Genomic DNA, 20,536 nt, shown 5'->3' with positions numbered 1-20,536 from the left:
GTTCAGTGTTGTACTTGCAGCGAGAAAGAAATTTTAGATTTTCTGGTCTAAACATCTTAGGTCAGAAGGATGAAGATAAGTCTTAAGAAGAAATTAATAGTTCCTTCATAGAAGTTTTACTTCAAGAGATTCATTGATTGGATCTCCATGGTCAACCATATAACATGAGTACATGTTAAAGGTCAGTTTCAAGTACACCTGCACTTTGAGGCAAGATGATTATATTTGGTACAATGCTACACAAAGGTGAATAGATGAGAAAATGAATGCCTGAATACAGCCCAGGGAAATTGGATGTGTTGAACTTAATATGTTGTAGAATATTAGTGCATATTTATTGTTTGTAAACTTATATGCTAGGATTACCTTTCTCACCTGCATAATCAGCATCATAAAGTTATTCACAGGTGAGACACTGCATTTTACTGAACACTTGTGTTATTTTTCTACACAGATTATCAGTATCTTATGATAGTTTCAGGCTCTGGTTTTTGTGGATTGTTTTATAATTGGAGTTTAGAATTTTATAACCTGTTAATTTTTAACTTTGTTTATTTCAGTGCTTCCAAAATTTGAAGTGAAAATAACGCCACCCAAGTACCTTTTACCAACAACAACATCCATCAGTGGAAAAGTTTGTGCAGAGTAAGATTCTAGTTGAGAAGATATGTTTACAGTCAAGGTCAATAGGTCAACTTAGCTTTATTGAACAGCCATACATTCATCTCATTATCCATTTGAATGTTGATGTAAGCAATATTAAACATTCATGGGATCAGTATCACAAATATTGCAACTGTAAGCATATGCACAAATCACATTTTCACAAATCATGTAGATTATTATGTGAACAATTAATTGAGAATGAATCTAAACTTGACATGCTTAATCATTCTCTTTTGTCAAGTTGTATGAACAAATTAAATTTTAAATATTGCTGTCAAAAACAGTGTTGGAGATGCATTCTAGAGTTGACATGCTAAGAGCTTCTGTTTTGCAGTAGCAAAATATATGTACTGAGTTACTGAAACCTGATTTGTAATTGGGGTATCTGCACTTCATTTAAAATATATATCACAATAAAAATGACTCGGTGTTTTATGTTTTGCAATTCATATCCTACTCTTGGCCATCACATGTCTTCCAAATCAGTTATTTTGAGATAATATAGCATCACTGTCTTGAAATTACAAGAGAAGTTAAAATGTTCTTTGCTTTTTGTGCTGTACTTATTTGCCCAAATTGTTTCCAAAATTAAATGCCACAGACCCAGTTCTGCTGTTTTCTAATGCACCAGTCGATTTGGGTCAATGCTGGTGTTAGAAGCAGTCAGTAGTACAGACAGAATCAACCCCAATCTGCCAATGCATTATTCAACAGCAGATCAGGGTCTATAATGTTTGCAGTTGGACTCCAGTTATAATTATGTATGTATAGTATATGTATATGGACTGGCATGATACATATGCCAGATATCTCAGACATTGGAGGCAGTTTAAAGATCCATGAGCAGTACACATTACAATATACTGTAGTTGAGAGATAATCGAATTTTGCTTATGTAATTCGATGTCTGTTTGTATGCCCTACCAACAGTCTGGAAAGGACATTTATTATTGCCATGTTCATCCATCCATCTATTCATCATACCTTGCTTAAGATTTGACTTTAGGACAGTTTTTCATGTAATTTTGAATGCAATATTTCGAAGCTTTGTTTTTGGATGCATCATGGTGAGTGCAACACCCTTCCCCCAAAAAGGATGCACTGTGATGAACATTTCGTGCCTCACTGACTTGTGAAATTGTTACACTGTTAACTGCAGAGTCGTGTAACTTGATGTGTATCTTTTTGGTGAGGTCAACACTTGTGTAACAGAACTTGGTTGTAGTTACCTATATTTGTGCTAACAGACATTTATGTTTTGCATTTAAGGTAATCTGGAAGAAAATTCTTGTGTTGCAGAAGAAGGGCTGGTGGGTCATTTGTGTTCTATAAAGACATTATACATGTATCTAATGTTTGTTTATGTAGATATAAATGCACATGCACACACAATAAATGAACTGATTATATGGATTTGTCTGTATTTTCCTAATAAGCAAGATTTATTTATTGCATAAATCAATATTCCCTTCATGAAATCATGATTGATTTGTTTTGTAGGCTTAATGCTATGTTCAGTACGTTATAGGCTATGCATGGCAGTAAGTACATTTGGTGGGGGAAGACCTGCAGGAAGATACTGACAAGCTTTGTCACATGCCCACATTGGCCACGCTGAGACTCAAACCTTAACAGTGGTGATCTATGAAGGTGAGCACCTTAGACCACTCTGCCACCCAGAATCCAACAAAATCATGAATATAACCCAATGTTACAAGCCAAAATATATTAGTGGCTCATAGTTGGGAGTGAGTAACATTCTTGACCATCTTATATACATTATAAGTTGAGTCCAGTTGCAAACAACTTTGATCCTGATCTGCTGCTTGTATTACTTTTGGTTTAAAGCCATTTCTCAGCACAAGATAGACTACACATGGTGGCCAGTATTACAGGTAAAGGAAGAACCCAGGAAAGCCCCAGTAAGAACCAACAACCCTTTGGAAGCTACTGGCAAGCTTTCTCACATACCCACATTGGCTGAGTCTGAGACACGAATCCACATTGACAGTGGTGAGATTTGTGTGATCTGTAAAGGTGAGCACCTTAGACCACTCTGCCACCTGGCAGTGATCAGTAAAGGTGTGTGGTTTAGACCAATCAGCCACCTGGGGCCTCAGTCTGCTGTTGCTCATGTTGTTTGTTCCACTTATTATGTGATGGCAGATATGGTTCTATGCAATTTGCATTTGTAAGTGAATGTATAAGGTAGTTGCCCATATTTCATCAAGTACAATCCACTCAAAAAATCTTAAGGAAACATTATTGATGATGTACTCAGCTGCTGTTGAGAATTTCTAGTTATGATTAATTGCAAGGCAATTAAGTAACACATGTTAATGAAATTAATATTAAGAATATACTAATTCATGTTACATTTATATATATATAGCTATACCTATGGTCAGCCAGTGAAGGGTTCCTTGACCATGAAAGTTTGCTTTGGCCCAGAGTATTACCCATCCTACTATCCTGAGCGACCTTGTGTTGACGTTATAGAGACAAATGTAAGTTGAACCCTTACTATAAAACACCCCCATTATAGTGCAGTCCTTCATAAAATGGGTATAGATTTGAATCCTTTTTTTGGAATGAATGCTGTTTCATTATTGAAATTACTTCACTGTAAGGGCAGTCTCTCAAATAATAATAATAATAATAATGAGGACCTTGTATAGCGCCTAATCTTTAGAAGCTCTAAGCGCTTTATAACATTAGACAACACCTATAAGATAAAAAAAACATAATAATATTACAGAAATAAAAAACAAGCTGAGGATATTTCAGGTAGGAAACATTATTAGGTCTTTAAGTTTGTTCTTGCAGTCGAAATAAGTGAGTTTTGAGAGCACTCTTGAATGGTATCACTGTGTCTTTGTGTCTAAATTCAGTGGGCAATTCATTCCACGTTGCTGGGCCCTGGTATGCAAAAGAACGCAGCCCATATGATGTTGTTTTCATAGTGGGAATAATGAGTATACGATAGTCAGAAGAGGAGCGTAAGTATCTTGCTGGTGTGTACACATGGGTGAGGTCGGAGAGTTATGTTGGACTAGAGTCCGACAGTGAAATGTTGCACAGAGAACAAATTTTGTGTTTGATTCTGGATCGAATGGATAGCCAGTGTAGGGTACAGAGCAGCGGGGAGGTGTGCTCTGATCGTGGTACTCTAAGTATGATCCGAACAGCTGTGTTTTGAAGTTTCTGGAGCAGATATTGAGATGATCCAGACAGAATTGAGTTACAATAGTCCAGTCTTGAAAGTACTAATGAACACACAAGTGTTTTAGTGACATCAGCTGAAAGATATTTGCGAATGGAGCTGATGCGTCTCAGCTCGAGATATGCAGCCTTGCATATGTTCATGACATGTTGGTGCAATGTGAGAGTACTGTCCAGAGTAACACCTAGGTTTCGTACTGATTGTGTGAATTTAATGTTGGTGTTGCTGATATTTATTGTTTGAGGTAAAGGATGTGAATGAGAAAGTCTTTGTGTTGTGATCAGAATGTCCTCAGTTTTATCATCATTCATCTTCAGCTTGTTACATGTCATCCATGATTTCACATCATAAATGCACCTCTCTACACCTTGGATGGTAGCATTAACTTCAGTTGGGTGGCTAGATTTGTATATTTGGGTGTCATCAGCGTACAATTGGTGAGACACTGGATGATGATCTATGACACTTGAGAGCGACTGAGTGTATAGAATGAAGAGAACAGGTCCAAGAACAGACCCTTCTGGAACACCACAACATAGATCAATTGGGCTGGAGTGTATTCCATTTGCAGATAAAATTTGTGTCCTGTTGACCAAGTAGGACTTGAACGACAGTAAGGCTGTATCATGAATGCCAAATACATGCTGGAGATGGTGAAGTAATATATCATGGTCTATTGTGCAAAATGCTGCAGACAAATCAAGGAGGGTGCGGACTGTGATCTTTCCGCTATCCAACGCAGAGAGAATGTCATTAACTACTTTTAGAAGGGCAGTTTCAGTACTGTGGCAAGGGCGATATGCAGATTGTACATTGCTAAAAAGACTTTGAATTTAGATGAGATACAAGCTGGGATAGAACAACCTTTTCTAAGATTTTTGATATGAATGGGAGATTAGAAACTGGGTGGTAGTTCTTTAAATTGTTATGGTCTAGTGTTGGTTTCTTCAGCAGAGGTTTTACAGTGGCAGTTCTGAAAAATGATGGTAATTCCCGGATGAGAGAGAGGTATTAAAATCATCCGTTAGTGAAGGCAATACTGGATCTAAGCACTCAAGCAGCAGTGATGTTGGAATTGGATCAAGTTCACATGACTTTGGTGCACTCTTCATCAGGATTGTATGTACGAAATCCATAGAGACAGGTTCAAATGCTGCTAATAGTTGCCGCTCAAATTCTGTATCCCAACTGTATGGTGACGATGAGTCAATTGAAATTGTGGTGTCAAGTTTATCTCTAATGGTTTGTACTTTGTCACAGAAGAAATTTGCAAACATGACTGGAAAGTCGACTGGAGAGAAGGTAGTTGGAAGTGGTGTTGATTTGTTCCTTGACATTAGCTTGTTAGTAATCTTGAAGAGCTCTTTGCAACTGGAACTTTCCATGATCTTAGTAGTATAGTGTGCTGATTTCGCTGCATGGATTATATTTGTGACATTCTTCTTAGCAGGTATGGGGATAAATGCATTTGTCGAAGAGGGGTGGCTGGTAGTGAGAAGAAAAATGAATAGCACAACAGGTAGAAGGGTGAATCAAACTGTTGGATATGAGAAGTAGTTTTTGAAGTTATATGACTGTTATTCATGTTGCAGTATACAAACCTAAGTAATTACTGAAGGGATGGGACTGTTATGCAATTTGCAGTGTACATTCCGAAGTAGTTATTGAAAGAACAGGACTGTTAATGCATGTTGCAGTGTATATACCTAAGTAAATATTGAAGGGTCAAGACTGTTGCAGTGTACATACCTAAGTAGTTATCACTGAAGTTCAGTTTTGCATTGCAAATACTGCATATCTGGCATGCCACAGGTAATAAACATTGTCTGCTCATTAGGCAAATCATAGCATAAACAGACATTAAGCAGAATTTTAAAATAAGTGTAAAGAAAACTAGATGATGCAGATAATGTTTGGGTGCCGCATGGCTCCCATAACTGCTCAATCCTGTTTTGATAATGTGCTTTTCTATCACTCCAGGACCTACAAGGCAGGTTACATGTAAACAGACAACTCTTTTCTTAGTGTGTTTCAAATGAGTGGTATTGTTGTGCATGTCGATACAAATGGTGTTGAAATCATTTCTGACCGAAATTATGTAATTTTAGCTACACTTGAAAATTCATTGATGTGGATATTTTTTCTGATGCTAAGCTGAACAAACTAAAATGTATATTTTCAAGCAGAGTGCTTAGAGGGAATGGTTTGATTTTTTCCCCCATGTTAACATTATTTAATATAAAACATCTTCTGTTGCGTGTAAGAAAGTGGTTATGTTTGTTGGTGAAAATTAGATTTTTGATCTCCAAAATGTTATTTAAATAACTAGGTTACTTGTTCACAAATATTTAGTGCACTTATAAAATCTAGATTTGTCCAAACCTTCATTCTGAGTTATTTATTTTTGTGTCAATCAATATTGAGGATGATAGTCATCATGAAGTTGTATTTTGTTTTCAGTTTGATGGTTGCCATTCTTTCTCTATTTCGCCCTCCGAACTGAAACTGGGAGTACAGGGCTATCCCACTTGGGGATCCTTGAAGATCAGTGCTACAGTGCGTGAGACAGCCACAGGTGGGTGAAAATTAGTGTATGTACATATATAATGCTGGTAGCTCTCATGTTACAACATTTGTAATGCAGGTGTAAAACAGGAGTAACAACTATACAGCTTTCCATTCTTTTAGCACATTAGTTGGGATAAGTAACCATGACAAGTTTATTTTCCAAACCACAGTATAGTGATAATAACATTATGTCCCAAACCATGGTATAATGAAAACCATGTGTGTACTGAACTGTGGTAAAGCAGAAATGATCAAAATATTTCAAATAATAATGTTTTAAAAGGAAACAAACATAATACTTTGCTTCATGTTGTTTTCTTTCAACCCCCCATTGTAATACATTTGATAAACCAATTAAAATACATTTGTTTACATTTAGTCATGGGGTCTGTAGCAGTACTGTGTTATATCCATCATCATGTTGTAGTAGCAGTACTGTTATATCCATCATCATGTTGTAGTAGCAGTACCATGTTACATCCATCGTCATGTTGTAGTAGCAGTACCGTGTTACATCCATCATGTTGTAGTAGCAGTACCGTGTTACATCCATCATGTTGTAGTAGCAGTACCGTGTTACATCCATCATCATGTTGTAGTAGCAGTACCATGTTACATCCATCGTCATGTTGTAGTAGCAGTACCGTGTTACATCCATCATGTTGTAGTAGCAGTACCATGTTACATCCATCATGTTGTAGTAGCAGTACCGTGTTACATCCATCGTCATGTTGTAGTAGCACTACCGTGTTACATCCATCGTCATGTTGTAGTAGCAGTACCGTGTTACATCCATCATGTTGTAGTAGCAGTAACGTGTTACATCCATCATGTTGTAGTAGCAGTACCGTGTTACATCCATCATGTTGTAGTAGCAGTACCATGTTACATCCATCGTCATGTTGTAGTAACAGTACCATGTTACATCCATCGTCATGTTGTAGTAGCAGTACCGTGTTGCATCCATCATCATGTTGTAGTAGCAGTACCGTGCTGCATCCATCGTCATGTTGTAGTAGCAGTACCGTGTTGCATCCATCGTCATGTTGTAGAAGCAGTACCGTGTTGCATCCATCGTCATGTTGTAGTAGCAGTACCGTGTCGCATCCATTGTCATGTTGTAGTAGCCGTACCGTGTCATTAGACACTCGATAACAAGAAAGAGTTTTAGAAATGGGGTGGTACAGCTCAACTGCAGGTAGCAAGCATGTAGAAAAAGGCCAGATATAGCTAGGAAACATATTTGACCTATAAGTAATTGCTTCATATATAGCAGGTGCAATGCAGTTAATAGATGTGCAAGAAAATGACTGTATGTAGTGAGTTCACATGAGGTAGGAAGCAAGTGTGACAAGAAATAATAATAATCATAATAATAACCACCACTGTAAGGTAGTTAAAAGCAGGAAGCCTGCAGAACTGGTATTTAAGTCTGTAACAAGATATGTAAAACCAGATGAGTTGCTGGTGCAGGTGTATATTGTTGGCAAGCATCCAACTCCAACAAGTGTGACAGAGATAGACATACAGCAGCATCTACACTTGAAAAAAAAGGAACTAGCAATGGATTTAATATTACTCCCTGAAACCTCAATAACTAGCAATGGATTTAATATTACACCCTGAAACCCCTATAACAAGCAATGGATTTATTACAGCCTGAAACCTCAGTAACTAGCAATGGCTTTATTACAGCCTGAAATATGAATCACTAGAAATGGATTTATTACAGCCTGAAACATCAATAAACAGTGTAATGTAGATGGGCAGTAGCTACATACATAATTTGCTGGAAGCATTAACTACATGTACCCTTTTGTTTTGATACATTAGTATTAGATATGAAAGGGAAAGGAATTCAATAGCAACAGGTGTAAAAGGTAAAGGTCCTTTTGAAGAATGTGTAATGGGTGATCTGGTCATTTGCTGAAGTGTAATTGGGGATCTGATAATTTTAATCTTCAGTCAAGTTAAGACTTATTTAAGGTTTAGTTTATTTAACAAGCACTGATTTAAATTTTTGTCAGAAAAAAAACCCAATGTTTGAAAATATCACCTTAAGTAACAGAAAGCATTCGAATCACCAGTGTAATTTATTCTGTTGGGTAGCTTACTTGCTAGGTATCATGGCACTGTTAGCAAAACCAGTGTGGACAAAAAATATAGATCTGCTTGTTATGAACAAATTTCAGTTTAACTCTACAACAAATGTCCACACAACTTTATTTTACCAACTGAGATTATCGTTGTAAACAAAATTGGGAATAGGCAGTCTTTTACAACTAAATCATTTGTTAACAACATTCATTTTATCCAAGTAATGATGATAATTTCACTACAATTTTTTCATCTTTATATTTGTCCATTTACAGGTATAGAACTAAATGGAACATCTACTGGCCCTCCCCTGACCAATGATCCATTGAAAATTGAAATTAGTGATGAGTCTGATGGTTATTTCAAGCCAGGATTCCCATACAAAGGCAAAGTAAGTTAATATTTCTCTATTTTGGACTTAAGTTTTTCTGAAATTGTTGTTCAAGGATTCACATTTTGGTTTTGTAATCTGTTTTCAGATATCATATGCCACTTGAACACAGTTGTTGTATATACAGGCATTGGTGGTCATCAAAAACAAGTTGCAGACAAATCAAGATTAAGATGAACAGGAGGAAAATTAGATCACGTGTTCATTACACTGTATAACTTTGTTAGTGCATTTATGGAGTTTAACATTTACCATATGTATTTGCTTCTCTTAGACAAGTCCATCTGCAAAAAACATAGATCCTGATTTACCATTGCACAATACTCTGGCAAATCAGTATGTGTTGTTTGTTCCACTGATTACCCCTAACAAACTGCACAGACCCAGATCTGCCAGTGCAGTATGCAATAGCAGATCTGGGTCTGTGCAGTTTGCAGTTGGACTGAACTTACAAGCGAACACATATGGTAGAGATTAATGTCATGTATGGTTTATTTTTTAAACATTTGCAAAAAATTTAACTTTGAGGCTCAGTCTTTGAGTTAATGATTTGTCTCTATTTTTCTTCACAATGGTTTTAAATTGATAAACCATGTATCACCACATAAGTTATGAAAGCAAGTCTCTTTTATATTTACAATGTAGAACATTAGAATTCATTGAGCTGGAAATAACAACACATCTTGATTTTAATTTTGTTATACATGTTTGTATAAGCAGTGTTTGCATGGAAATGTATTACCAGTACAGGTTTTTGTCAATTTGCATGAACTTTGCATTAATGCAATTTCACATAAACAAAATTTTATAAAATTTGTTTTTAATGAAGACTGCAAAATAATGAAAATATTTTGTCTAATACAACAAATTCTGATTTGTAAACTGCTAATTTAAAGTGAATGGTATTAAAGTTAATTGAATTACTAATTTTGCAATGAAAATTAAATGTACCATATTTACCGTATATGTTGGGACACCATAAATTAATTTTAAAATTTTTTTGTGCACTGTATGTTCTGGGACACTTTGTTTTTTTAGAGTTGTAAGTTGTGGGACACCTTTTAAATCATTACAAAATTACATGTCAGAAATTGTGTAATTGAGATAAAACTCTTTAATCCACTGCAGCAGCATCTCATCAACACAACCCTTCTCTGCACACATACGATCTATTCTTTTGGTACATGAATATATTTTTAGCTTTCTCATACCTTGAAAAAATATTAGAAACAACACACCACCTGAAGTGGAAACTGCAAGGACAAAAGTCAGATTTTTTTAACCCTGCACTAGTCTGGCTAATTCTCACACTTTTGACACCCATCTTTTCGTTAGTCCATCCAGGAATGCGATCAAAGTACACAAGAGTTTCATCCATGTTAATGATCATATTGTCGGTGAAATGATCTGTTTCTCTTCTGGCCTTCACGAATTCATTACATGATTTTATTTTCTCCAAATCTTCTGGATGATGCTGGGTCATCAATGTACACAGCACCATATTGTAAACTTTAGAATCTGTTCCATTGTTTCACAAAATTTGGCTTCCAAGTCCAAAGTTGGCTTGCTTTGTAATAAAAATAACCTTTGTCTTTGATGTCCTGTTGGTAAGTTCAAAGAAGTTACTGTTGGCTGCCAGCTGTGTTTATTTGCCACCAGGGCTTCAATGCGCTTGGCATTTGTAGTAATAATTATTACAAAGGTGCACTGATGTCTGCGGAAAGATTGTCACTTGCACTCAAGTGAATGTGTTTTCAAATAATGATTTTTATTTGCGAGATACTGTCATACAGTAGACCTGGATATAAATTATTCTTGGCTCTTTTGAACCTAACACTGTGCCATGCGTGAATGACAGTTGTCTTTAATATATTGGTTGATTATTTCCCTCTCGTTTGCGAAATCGTTTGCTTCTCTTCTGGCCTTCACGAATTCATTACATGATTTTATTTTCTCCAAATATTCTGCGTGATGCTGGGTTATCAACATATGTGCACAAAGCACTATATTGTGTCACTTCAAATGTTGTTCCATTGTTTCAATTAATTTTTATAATTGCCATGAATACAGTTGAAAAGGAACCCAAGTTTGCTTCCATATCTCTGTCATTTTTGTATAATAAAAAAATTTCAGCTCACTTTGCAGAATCCAGTCAGCTTCCGATGTTGGCTTACTTTGCAATACAATAACCATTGTATTGATATCCGTTACCACAAAAAAGTAACCAATGTCGACTTCTGAGATCGGCTTTTTAATAAAAAAATCATCTTTTGTCTTTGATGTCCTGTTGGTAGGTTCAAAGAAGGAGTTAACTGCTTGCTGCCAGTTGTGTTTATTCCCCACCAGGGCTTCTATGTGTTTGGCATCTGTAGTTACAATTAATACAAAGGATCATTGATGTCTGCGGGTAAATAGTAAGGATAATTTTGTAACCCGAGCTGGTGAAAAGATTGTCAGTTACACTTTAGTGAATGTGTTTTCAAATGATCATTTTTATTTGCAATATACTGTCATACAGAAAGTTTTATATGAACATACTCCAGCTTTGTATATTTTTTATTTACGATGCAAAAAATAGTGAGACATCAGTGCGGAAGGTTTGGGAATTTATACTTTTAGTATTAACATATTCATTAAATGAAATTGGTACTGAATGATTCATGTGAATTGTAGTGTATATTGGCATCATTGATGTTGTACTGTATTATTACAGGTTACTGTGACACTTCCTGATGGGAATCCAGCATCTAATGAGGTCATAAGGATTAAGGCTGAAAAATACAGCTTACAGTACTACTGGAGTAGAGAATTCACAACAGACTCCTCAGGAATCATTAACTTCTCCCTGTCAAATTTGGGGCGGGATGTCTATTCTCTCAGCCTTATGGTTTGTAAACTATCTTTTCTATAATTTACAGTATATTCACTTGCTTATGAGTAGAGTTCAATTGCAAACTGCATAGAACCCAATCTGCCATTGCATAATGTGTCAGCAGATCTGAATCTTTTGTTAGAATTCAGTTCTGTTTGACCTGTCTTTTTAAATTTTCATTGGTAAACACCTAATAATAGAAACAATGTGTCTAGTTTCTAACCTTGATTCAGAACCAGTGCAGTTTTAGTAAACAACTATTGTTTTATTTTTTTAAATTCTTTCTCAGAGTAAGAATTATTAAGTTAAGTCAAGGCCATACGTGGATTACATGATATTTAACAAACTTCCATTTCTAGAAGGTTGACCTCCATCCAGGAATCTGTTTTGCAACTTAGTTAGACTTATTACTGATGTATTGAGAAAAAATGTCATTCGTGCCTTAAAACTTGTGATGTCAAGTTATTTATGTTGTGTCCAGTTTGGGCTAACTATTTTATTTTCTTCAGATTTTTTTAATTCAAGTGATTCTTGTCCCTGGAAATACTAGTGCTCTAAATTAATTTTTGGGCAAGGACATATATCAAAATTTATACAGAATTCAATAACTGGAATAATATTTTCTGTGATTCAACAAGAGACTGTTGAAACTGCAGCACTTTGCAGGTAACAAAAGAAATCATCCTTTTCCATTTTGGATTTCATTAGGACTTTTTATTACTAGGACTTCTGTTTTTTAATTTGTGGATTATTTTTGGAATTGATTCATAGTACTTTAGTTCTTTTCTCTCATTTTTCTCTTGATATTCTTGGGAAATAAATTATGTTAAATTTTACAAAGCTTGTTGTCCTCGCCTTTTTCATGTTACTTTTTGTAATAGCCTAGACTTGTAACACGGGGCATGCTAAATTTTTACAACTTTGCACCCTTCGGAAAACAGTGACTTGTGAGAAATTCTACTAATTAGTTTCAAGTCACACATCTGAAAATGTGCAGTGTACAATTTTATTGAGCCTTTCACTCTTAAAGTGTTTGTCATGACATAAGCTGTTGGTAATATTGTAGCATTTATGTGTATTACTGTAGTGCTCGTCACAATGTTTTTTTTCTTTATAACTTGCACAGCGGTCTAACTAGCCAAGACAGCTGGCCTTACTGAACCAGCTAAATGTTCTGTCCCAGCCAGCTATGCCAGACTTTCATGATAGTGTACAAGCAGTCCTGAATGTCACAAGACCTCTCTTCATAGACTTCCAGTGCCAGAGATTTTTGGCAATGCATACTGATGAGATGGTGTCATCTTTGCCATATGGTATCATTTATCTTCAGATACAGCCACTGGAGAAAGTGAACCATTAAGTCGACATCACTTCCAAATTAGTCTCCTGATAATTCTGATCATACCATGGAAAGAACTGAATTCAGTTTCAAAACTGCCATAGATGAAATTCTTGTATCCAGTCCTTTGTGGAATCTCAGCCACTGCCAATTACAACTACAACTTAAAAGTCATGACTTCAGTTGATAAGGACAAAGATGAAGTACATTCATCTTTCAGAATTTTACCCCAGACTTTGCAGGTTGTGGAAATAGCTGGTTGCTTATCAGAAATATCAGCAGTCCTGGTAAGAAGGCCTTTCTTGGCAAGTCAACCGCTGACCACCTTTTCTCCATACCTATCATACAGATGTGCCTCACCTTGACAAAGATGTCACTGCTGTTCATATGAATTACAAGGTGGACAGAAAAGTTTTCAACACCACTTTAAAACTTACAGGAGATGTGGTTTTTATTTGCTTTCTTTAGGATTTCACGTTTCTCGTGGTGTACCACTTGGCAGAGAAGGCTAATAATGATTAGTCTTGGGATGTCGCCAATTGCATCTCCAAAGAAAATAATATGGCAGCCCATCATGTTATGGCCAAAACCCTAACAGCCTCCTCAAACCCAAATCTAGTATGATGGGATACTCTGTTGCACCCTGCATGGCTCAAACCAGACCATGTAGCAACTTTGCATTCTCCCGCCTTTCAGGTCCCCAGTGGTATTGTGGTATGTCTAGAGGAAATCAGATAACAGGCAGCACAGGAGTTGTCCTTGCACAGACATGATTTTTCTCAGTTTTAAAATGGAATTCTGCTTTTCTCCTGACGTGAATTTGATTTTTCTTGATATAGTCCATTTTTTTCATTATTGTGTCCCATCCGGGTTTTTTCCAGTTTTTTAAATGGTCTGTTTGGTCCAATTCCACAACAACCCTTGTAACCTATTTGCTCCATATATTAGTTAGCCTATGACTCTCGTAAAGAGTGTTCTGATTGGTCAAAACTATAAATTCATCCATTGAATCTTCGTTTAAATGAAACTGATGGCAATGGAAAGAAGAAGCATGTTTACAAAAATTGGCTTCCCGAGTTGTTGAGAGAGACCATGACATGAGAAGTTTCGATAAAGGTTTATAAAATGTATGGAAATGGGAATGGCTGGAGCGAAAAGTCAACGGAAATTTACTTGGACAGATTATAAGAAAACTGAACGCTCTAGGACTGGCATTTTGTGACCTCTGCAGTAAAGATATAAATTACGAAAGTCATGGTTGGAAGAGTCTGGAACAGCACGAGAACAGATGTATCCCTCTGTCAGAATATGTGCACTGCATGTCACGAATACAAGATCGAGCTTGAAAGGAAAAAGGCTCTCGTTGAGAAGGAAAACAAATGATTGCACATTGAGCCAACAAAATCATTGGTGACAAAAAGGAAGGCTAAAGAAATCTCGGATAAAGCCGCAAAAAGAGTTCAACTGCATATCATCAGGTTTTGTGCAGTGGACAAAAAGGCAAGTGAATATATGGGATTATTTGTATATAGGTGATGTACTTGGGTGTTTATTTTACAGATTTGTTATGAAAAGAAAAAAGTGTAAGCTGTTGGCCACAAAAAATACCTAATTATTGACTTAATTATGGAGTGAACACTGACATGTAAATGAAATAACGTAAGTACTAATAGTATTTGAGAACAAATTCATATGACAATAAATATTGTGAAATTATTCACGCTGAAAATGTTTGATAAATTTGTGTTTTTCAAATGATTATTTTGTTATAAATTATGATCATAAGTTGCACCAGGAGCAGTTTTTCATGAGTGTAAAATGCAATTTTGGCCCCCAGGAAACCCTGATTGGGGGCGCTGTCCCTCTAAACCTGTTGGAGGAGGACCCCCAAACCCCCCTTTCTGATTTTCAGATTTTTTTATGGAAGACCAAAATCATGTCTGCAAGTTTGCAGTTATCAGTACAAAACCTGTTCTTGGCTTGCTCTCATCACGAAAAGCCTCTGATGGGATGACAGGCATCAGAAATAATGAGAGGTTACACTCAGATGTGACAGCCGTATAGAGGTAGAGTAAGCAATTGGAGATTATCTTTTCCTACTTCTCGCAGACAGGCTGGGAGGGGAGAGAACTCCTCCTAGGCTTTATAGAGATGCTGTTAGGACACATGATTGCGTGAATCATGCAATAAGTTTATGAATTTGTGCAGTTGGAGACCAGTGATGCACAAGAACTCTCACAAATTAGTTTAAATTGATGCATATGAAAATATTCTTGGTGCAGTATACACTTTTATTCAGCCTTTCACCTTTATAGGATTTTATTCAGCTATTCATCCGTATAGTGTTTGTCATGATGTAAGTCACGTCAATAGAGGTAATGTAGCACTTGTTGTGACATATCAGTTTTGGTTACTTTTCACACATCTGGGTTCTTCAGCTTGATGAAGGAAAAATACTTGTTGTTAACCTGTCAGTTCTTGCAATTTGACCATATCTTTTCAAAATGACCCTAAAATTATGGTTTTGTTACACCTTACTGAAAATTAGTCCAACTTGTGGAAGAAAAGTGACCACCTTAAAAGATGGTCTTGTTAGAGTTAACAGATCTGCTATAATTTATGTACCAATATTTAGTTCTTTATTCATAATTTTTCATATTAAAAAAATTATATAGCACAAAAATGTCAAATCATAAACATTAAAATTTCATTAAAGTTCACATGTAGTCTGTCAGTTCTGTGATATATATACTATGCAAGGATTCATGCAAGGGATATACACTTTGTGAGGTTAAGTGTAATGTAACACTTGCCTATAATCTAGAAAATCAGCTGTAGTAACAGTAACATCGATAATGCTAGGAGAATTCAGATCTTTACAATAACATTAGATATTAATTTTTTTTGAAAGAAACAAAACTTATAAAGACAGACTTCCTTCGCTCCATTCAGTATGTATTGCAACTCAACAAAGTGAGAAGAGCTCTCATTATCATATCAGCATTGCAAGGGTTTTCACAACAGATACATTGAATTGACTATATAAGGAATTTTCAAATTTTATAAAAGTCCAGTTTTTTGAGCTTGTTCTTGGAGTAGGGCATGTGGATTTGTAAAGGCTGTGTAAATTTCAATGACTGCAGTCCTTGAAGAGGTTATGGGTAATTGTAGAGGAAATTTACATGAATTTGGTACTTCAGTGGTGGTTAGTGACATGTGGTTTAGTCTGGTTTGTGATCTGTAGCATAAGATACTACCTGTAACTTTGTGTCTTTTTTAGTTTAAAGCAGTCATGGTTTCAAAGGATTAAAGAAAGGTCGATGGCATTTATGTATGATTTGCGATGCTTATTGCCTAAATACTGCGGTTGGCTGCGTTTGAAATGTGGTTAATTTTGACAGTGATTTATAAAATCAATCCCTGCATGATGATTATGGTTGTGAATGACAGGTGGTCACTCATAACAGATGTCATTCTAGACAGGTTTTACTGTTCCAAATGTAATTACTAAATCAATTAGTGTAGACTAAGTTCAGATTACAGGGTAAACTGACCATTAGATGGACAGATGGACATATGCATGGACACAGGACATACCACAGAATATCCAATATAAAGCAAACATGAATAAGTTTTCTCATTTCAGGCCACAGCAGTTAAGTATGAGAAACAAGCTGAAATAGGTTATAGACCCTATTCTCTACGTGTCTTTACGCCAAATGGCTACAGAACTATCACCCAGTGGTTCTCACCTTCTCTCAGCTCTATCTACATTCCCACTATCAAGGACAGTGTTCCATGTGACTCCACTGTAGATCTAGATGTTATCTACTCCACGGATGGAAGCAGCACAAATGTCTTCAACTTTGTGGTATGTGTTGTCTCAATGTGAGTGAGAGAGAATATTGTAAATTACCTTGTATTTACCATGTACCAGTTTTCATGAATTGTATGATTATTAGAAATCACATATTTAAATACTCATCATAAAATAGTCTGCTGTAATGCCATTTCTTACTGTGGCATATCCACAGATAAATATCCAGCAAAATGTTCATTTATGCAGAACATTCAAAATTAACCAATAAAATGAATTGAGTTAAAAGTGGAGAAAATAATGGAGGGAAATAGGGCACATGTTTTCGAGAGAAACAGAGCATATGCTGTAGAGAGAAACAGAGAAACATTGGAGAGAGAGCATTTACAAACAATTAGAACAATGTACAAAATTACTGTGGATGTTCATATTAGAATTGTGACCTGAGCTGTCAGCAGCATCCAACATGACAATGGAAATGTTGCATATCTCTGGTAGAATATTACATCACTTGTTTAAAATTGTGTTGTGCATTAACAACAGTGAAACCAGTCTATAAAAGAAACTGAACGGACTGCAGCAAAAGTTTGTTCTTTATTGACAAATGTGCTTTATATAAAGGGCCCCAAGAGGCCGAGTGGTCTAAAGCACTCTCTGTTACGGATCACTGCCATCTCACCTCTATCTGCGTAGGTTCGAGTCTCGGATTCGGTCAATGTGGGCATGTGAGAAAGCTTGCCAGTAGCTTCTCGTGGGTCAGTGGTTCTTTCTGGGGTTTTCCCGGGTTCTTCCTCCACCATTAATACTGGCTGCCATGTATAGCCTATCATGTGCTGAAAAATGGTGTTAAACCCTACAACAACAACAAAAAGCTTTATATAAAGGTTACATGACAGTAGAAGTTTCATGAGGTCACAGACATGAGTATGTATTAAACTCGAACTGAATTAGTCATCCAGGCGGCAATCCTAAGTACTTGTTTGATTAATTTTTAAGTTGACAGTTTCTTTTACTGTATAGAAAGGAAATTAAGCAGAGGAATTCGGGAACATTGTCTCTTGCGATATGCCTGTGTGTGAGTGTTTGTGTGATTTGGATTTTTAACATAGCTTTAACAATTTTAGTCATGATGTCTGCAGTGTAGCAGTTTATTTTGATGTCTAGTACTATGGCATGACCATGCCTTTAATTTTTAATAAAGATGGTCTTAACACTCATTAAAGTCGGTGATGTTTATTAACCCTGGTTCTGTAACACATATCTGTTTGATTTACCAACTGTAAATGAATTAGGTTGTTCACTTAGTGTACTTTATCAATACAAATTGCCTAATGGGCTGTCCCACAGCAGTACTCAAGGACTTGTCAATATTGTCAGTCAGTTAATAATTTGTGAAATGCTTGTTCTTTATCTCTGATCACCTTGCATTTTAATTGCCACATTGCAGGCAACTATAAACTGTTCTAGGCTACAAGCATATTTTTTGGAAGTAAAGAAATGGTGGGGTAAACACTTCTGTTATTTTAAGTGACATGTCTACATATGGTGAGTGTATTTATTCTGGAGCATTACAGATCCATTTTTTATGCACTAGTGATTACATTTTAGCAGTTTAGAAGTTTTTATTATACTGTTTTACATACAGCCGCTGGTGAGTGTATTCATCTTGAAGGGTGCTATTCACCATAGGCCATTAAGTGACAAACTATTTTTTACATTATATTTTTGCATTAGTTCTGATTCTGTACACTATTAAAACTAGAGACCACTACTCACCAAGGGCAAAAGTGTATCACAGTGACCTGCTTTTCTTGCTCTAGTGACTTTGCAAGGTTAATAGATTATGCCATGGTAGTGGAGCAAACATGACGTATTCTGTGACATTCTTGTTTTATTAATGTATAGGTTTAATTAGATTACATTGTTTGAATGAAAGTGTGTGATCAGTAACTTGAATGAATAAAGATTAAACTTTCAGGTGTTTATCTTCATCATCAGCACAACAACAGTGGTGGTGTGATAAAAATGAGTCATAGCAGCAGTGATTGTGTTATAACAATAACACTATGTTAAAACAGCAGTGATTGTGTTATAACAGTAACACTTGTGTTACAGTAATTGTGTGTTAAGATTGAACCTGTCAGTGATTGTGAGTTAAGATTGACACTATGTTACAGTGATTGTGTGTTAAGATTGACACTATGTTACAGTGATTGTGTTAAGATTGACACTATGTTACAGTGTGTTAAGATTAACACTATGTTACAGTGATTGTGTGTTAAGATTAACACTATGTCACAGTGATTGACACTATGTTACAGTGATTGTGTGTTAAGATTAACACTATGTTAAAGTGATTGTGTGTTAAGATTGACACTATGTTACAGTGATTATGTGTTAAGATTGACACTATATTGCAGTGATTGTGTGTTAAGCCCCTTGGTTAGTGCTTGATCATCTTGGTTGATCTAGAACTCAAGTTCTCAAGTTGCAAAAAGATCACTTGGTAAGTGCTTGATCATTTTGGTTGGTATAGAAATGAAGTACTTACATGAGCAGATTGATCTTTCTTAATATTAGTTAAAGTCACAGAATTCCTTACACTCAGCAAATTGACTGCACATTGTCATGACTGTGTACATTTCGACTGCAGTTTGTTTCCTTGTGCAGGTGAAAAGTGGAGATGATGTAATTCACATGGTGAGAAAAAAGGTGGTATTTGACGGAGTTGACATACCTATGAATGTCCTACAGTTTAACCCAGCAGAGGAGCTGGAATACCATGAAAAGGAGGTGACAAAAGGTTAGCATCTGTTTTTGTTGCTTTCATCATGAATTCACAAGTCAAACTAAGGTCAGCTGTATTGATCGTTAGGACCCTGTATCTAATTACAATAGGTTTGTGGTTTTGCTAGCAATGTATTGTCATTAATTTTTGGACTTGCAAAGCATAGGTGAGACATAGGGTCAATTTTCTGAAGGTGTCATTGGTGCAGACATCAACATTATTGCCTCATCAGAGAAGCACAGCCATGGGGATCACTTTTCTGTTGGTGAGGACATCAGTGTTTTAAGTTATGGCATTTAGCTCAGTTTTTCTGAAACTGTTGTATGTAGTTGCGAAACTTGATGTGTATATTCATCTTGTAGAGGACTAGTCATGGCATGCAAAAGTACTATTACCTACTTTTCATGCTGTGGCAATTATATTAACCCTTTACCTCATAGAGCAAAGTTACCCAGTGCAGTGCACTATAAATAAAAAACCAGTTACCTATTTGACTCCATACACATAGGCCTGCCTGTTAAATGTTAAGGAATGTAGTGTATGTTAGGTTTAACAGCAATTTTAACAATTTTACATTTTTGGTACACATTTATTATGTATGGAAAAATTTAAGAGTAAAGTCTGATCATTATAGCTGTGTAATTATTTTTCACGGAAGAATTTTTTATGTGCTTTGAAATCTTGAGAGAACTCGTTCACCAATAAGTCAGTGAAGCCGCATGACCAACCGTAGCTGCCATTTCTCATACTAAAAATTTATAAGTTTTTTGTCCGC

General features: G+C 36.0%; 1 protein-coding gene across 1 annotated transcript in view; it reads left to right on the top strand.

The window, feature by feature from the left end:
• The window catches only part of LOC149801964 (alpha-1-macroglobulin-like), a 146,424-nt gene that overhangs the window by 19,804 nt on the left and 106,084 nt on the right, over positions 1–20,536 (top strand). The window contains exons 7-13 of the mRNA XM_089956362.1: positions 561–645; positions 3,059–3,173; positions 6,350–6,464; positions 8,830–8,945; positions 11,659–11,832; positions 16,803–17,027; positions 19,644–19,776. Coding sequence (XP_089812488.1) covers positions 561–645; positions 3,059–3,173; positions 6,350–6,464; positions 8,830–8,945; positions 11,659–11,832; positions 16,803–17,027; positions 19,644–19,776 — 963 coding nt within the window. The remainder of the gene's footprint in view (positions 1–560; positions 646–3,058; positions 3,174–6,349; positions 6,465–8,829; positions 8,946–11,658; positions 11,833–16,802; positions 17,028–19,643; positions 19,777–20,536) is intronic.

The sequence above is a fragment of the Sinohyriopsis cumingii genome, chromosome 4 (genome assembly GCF_028554795.1).
Source record: "Sinohyriopsis cumingii isolate HCF-2022 chromosome 4, ASM2855479v2, whole genome shotgun sequence".
Taxonomy (NCBI): Eukaryota; Metazoa; Mollusca; class Bivalvia; order Unionida; family Unionidae; genus Sinohyriopsis; species Sinohyriopsis cumingii.
This window is presented reverse-complemented; position numbering and strand designations above follow the sequence as displayed.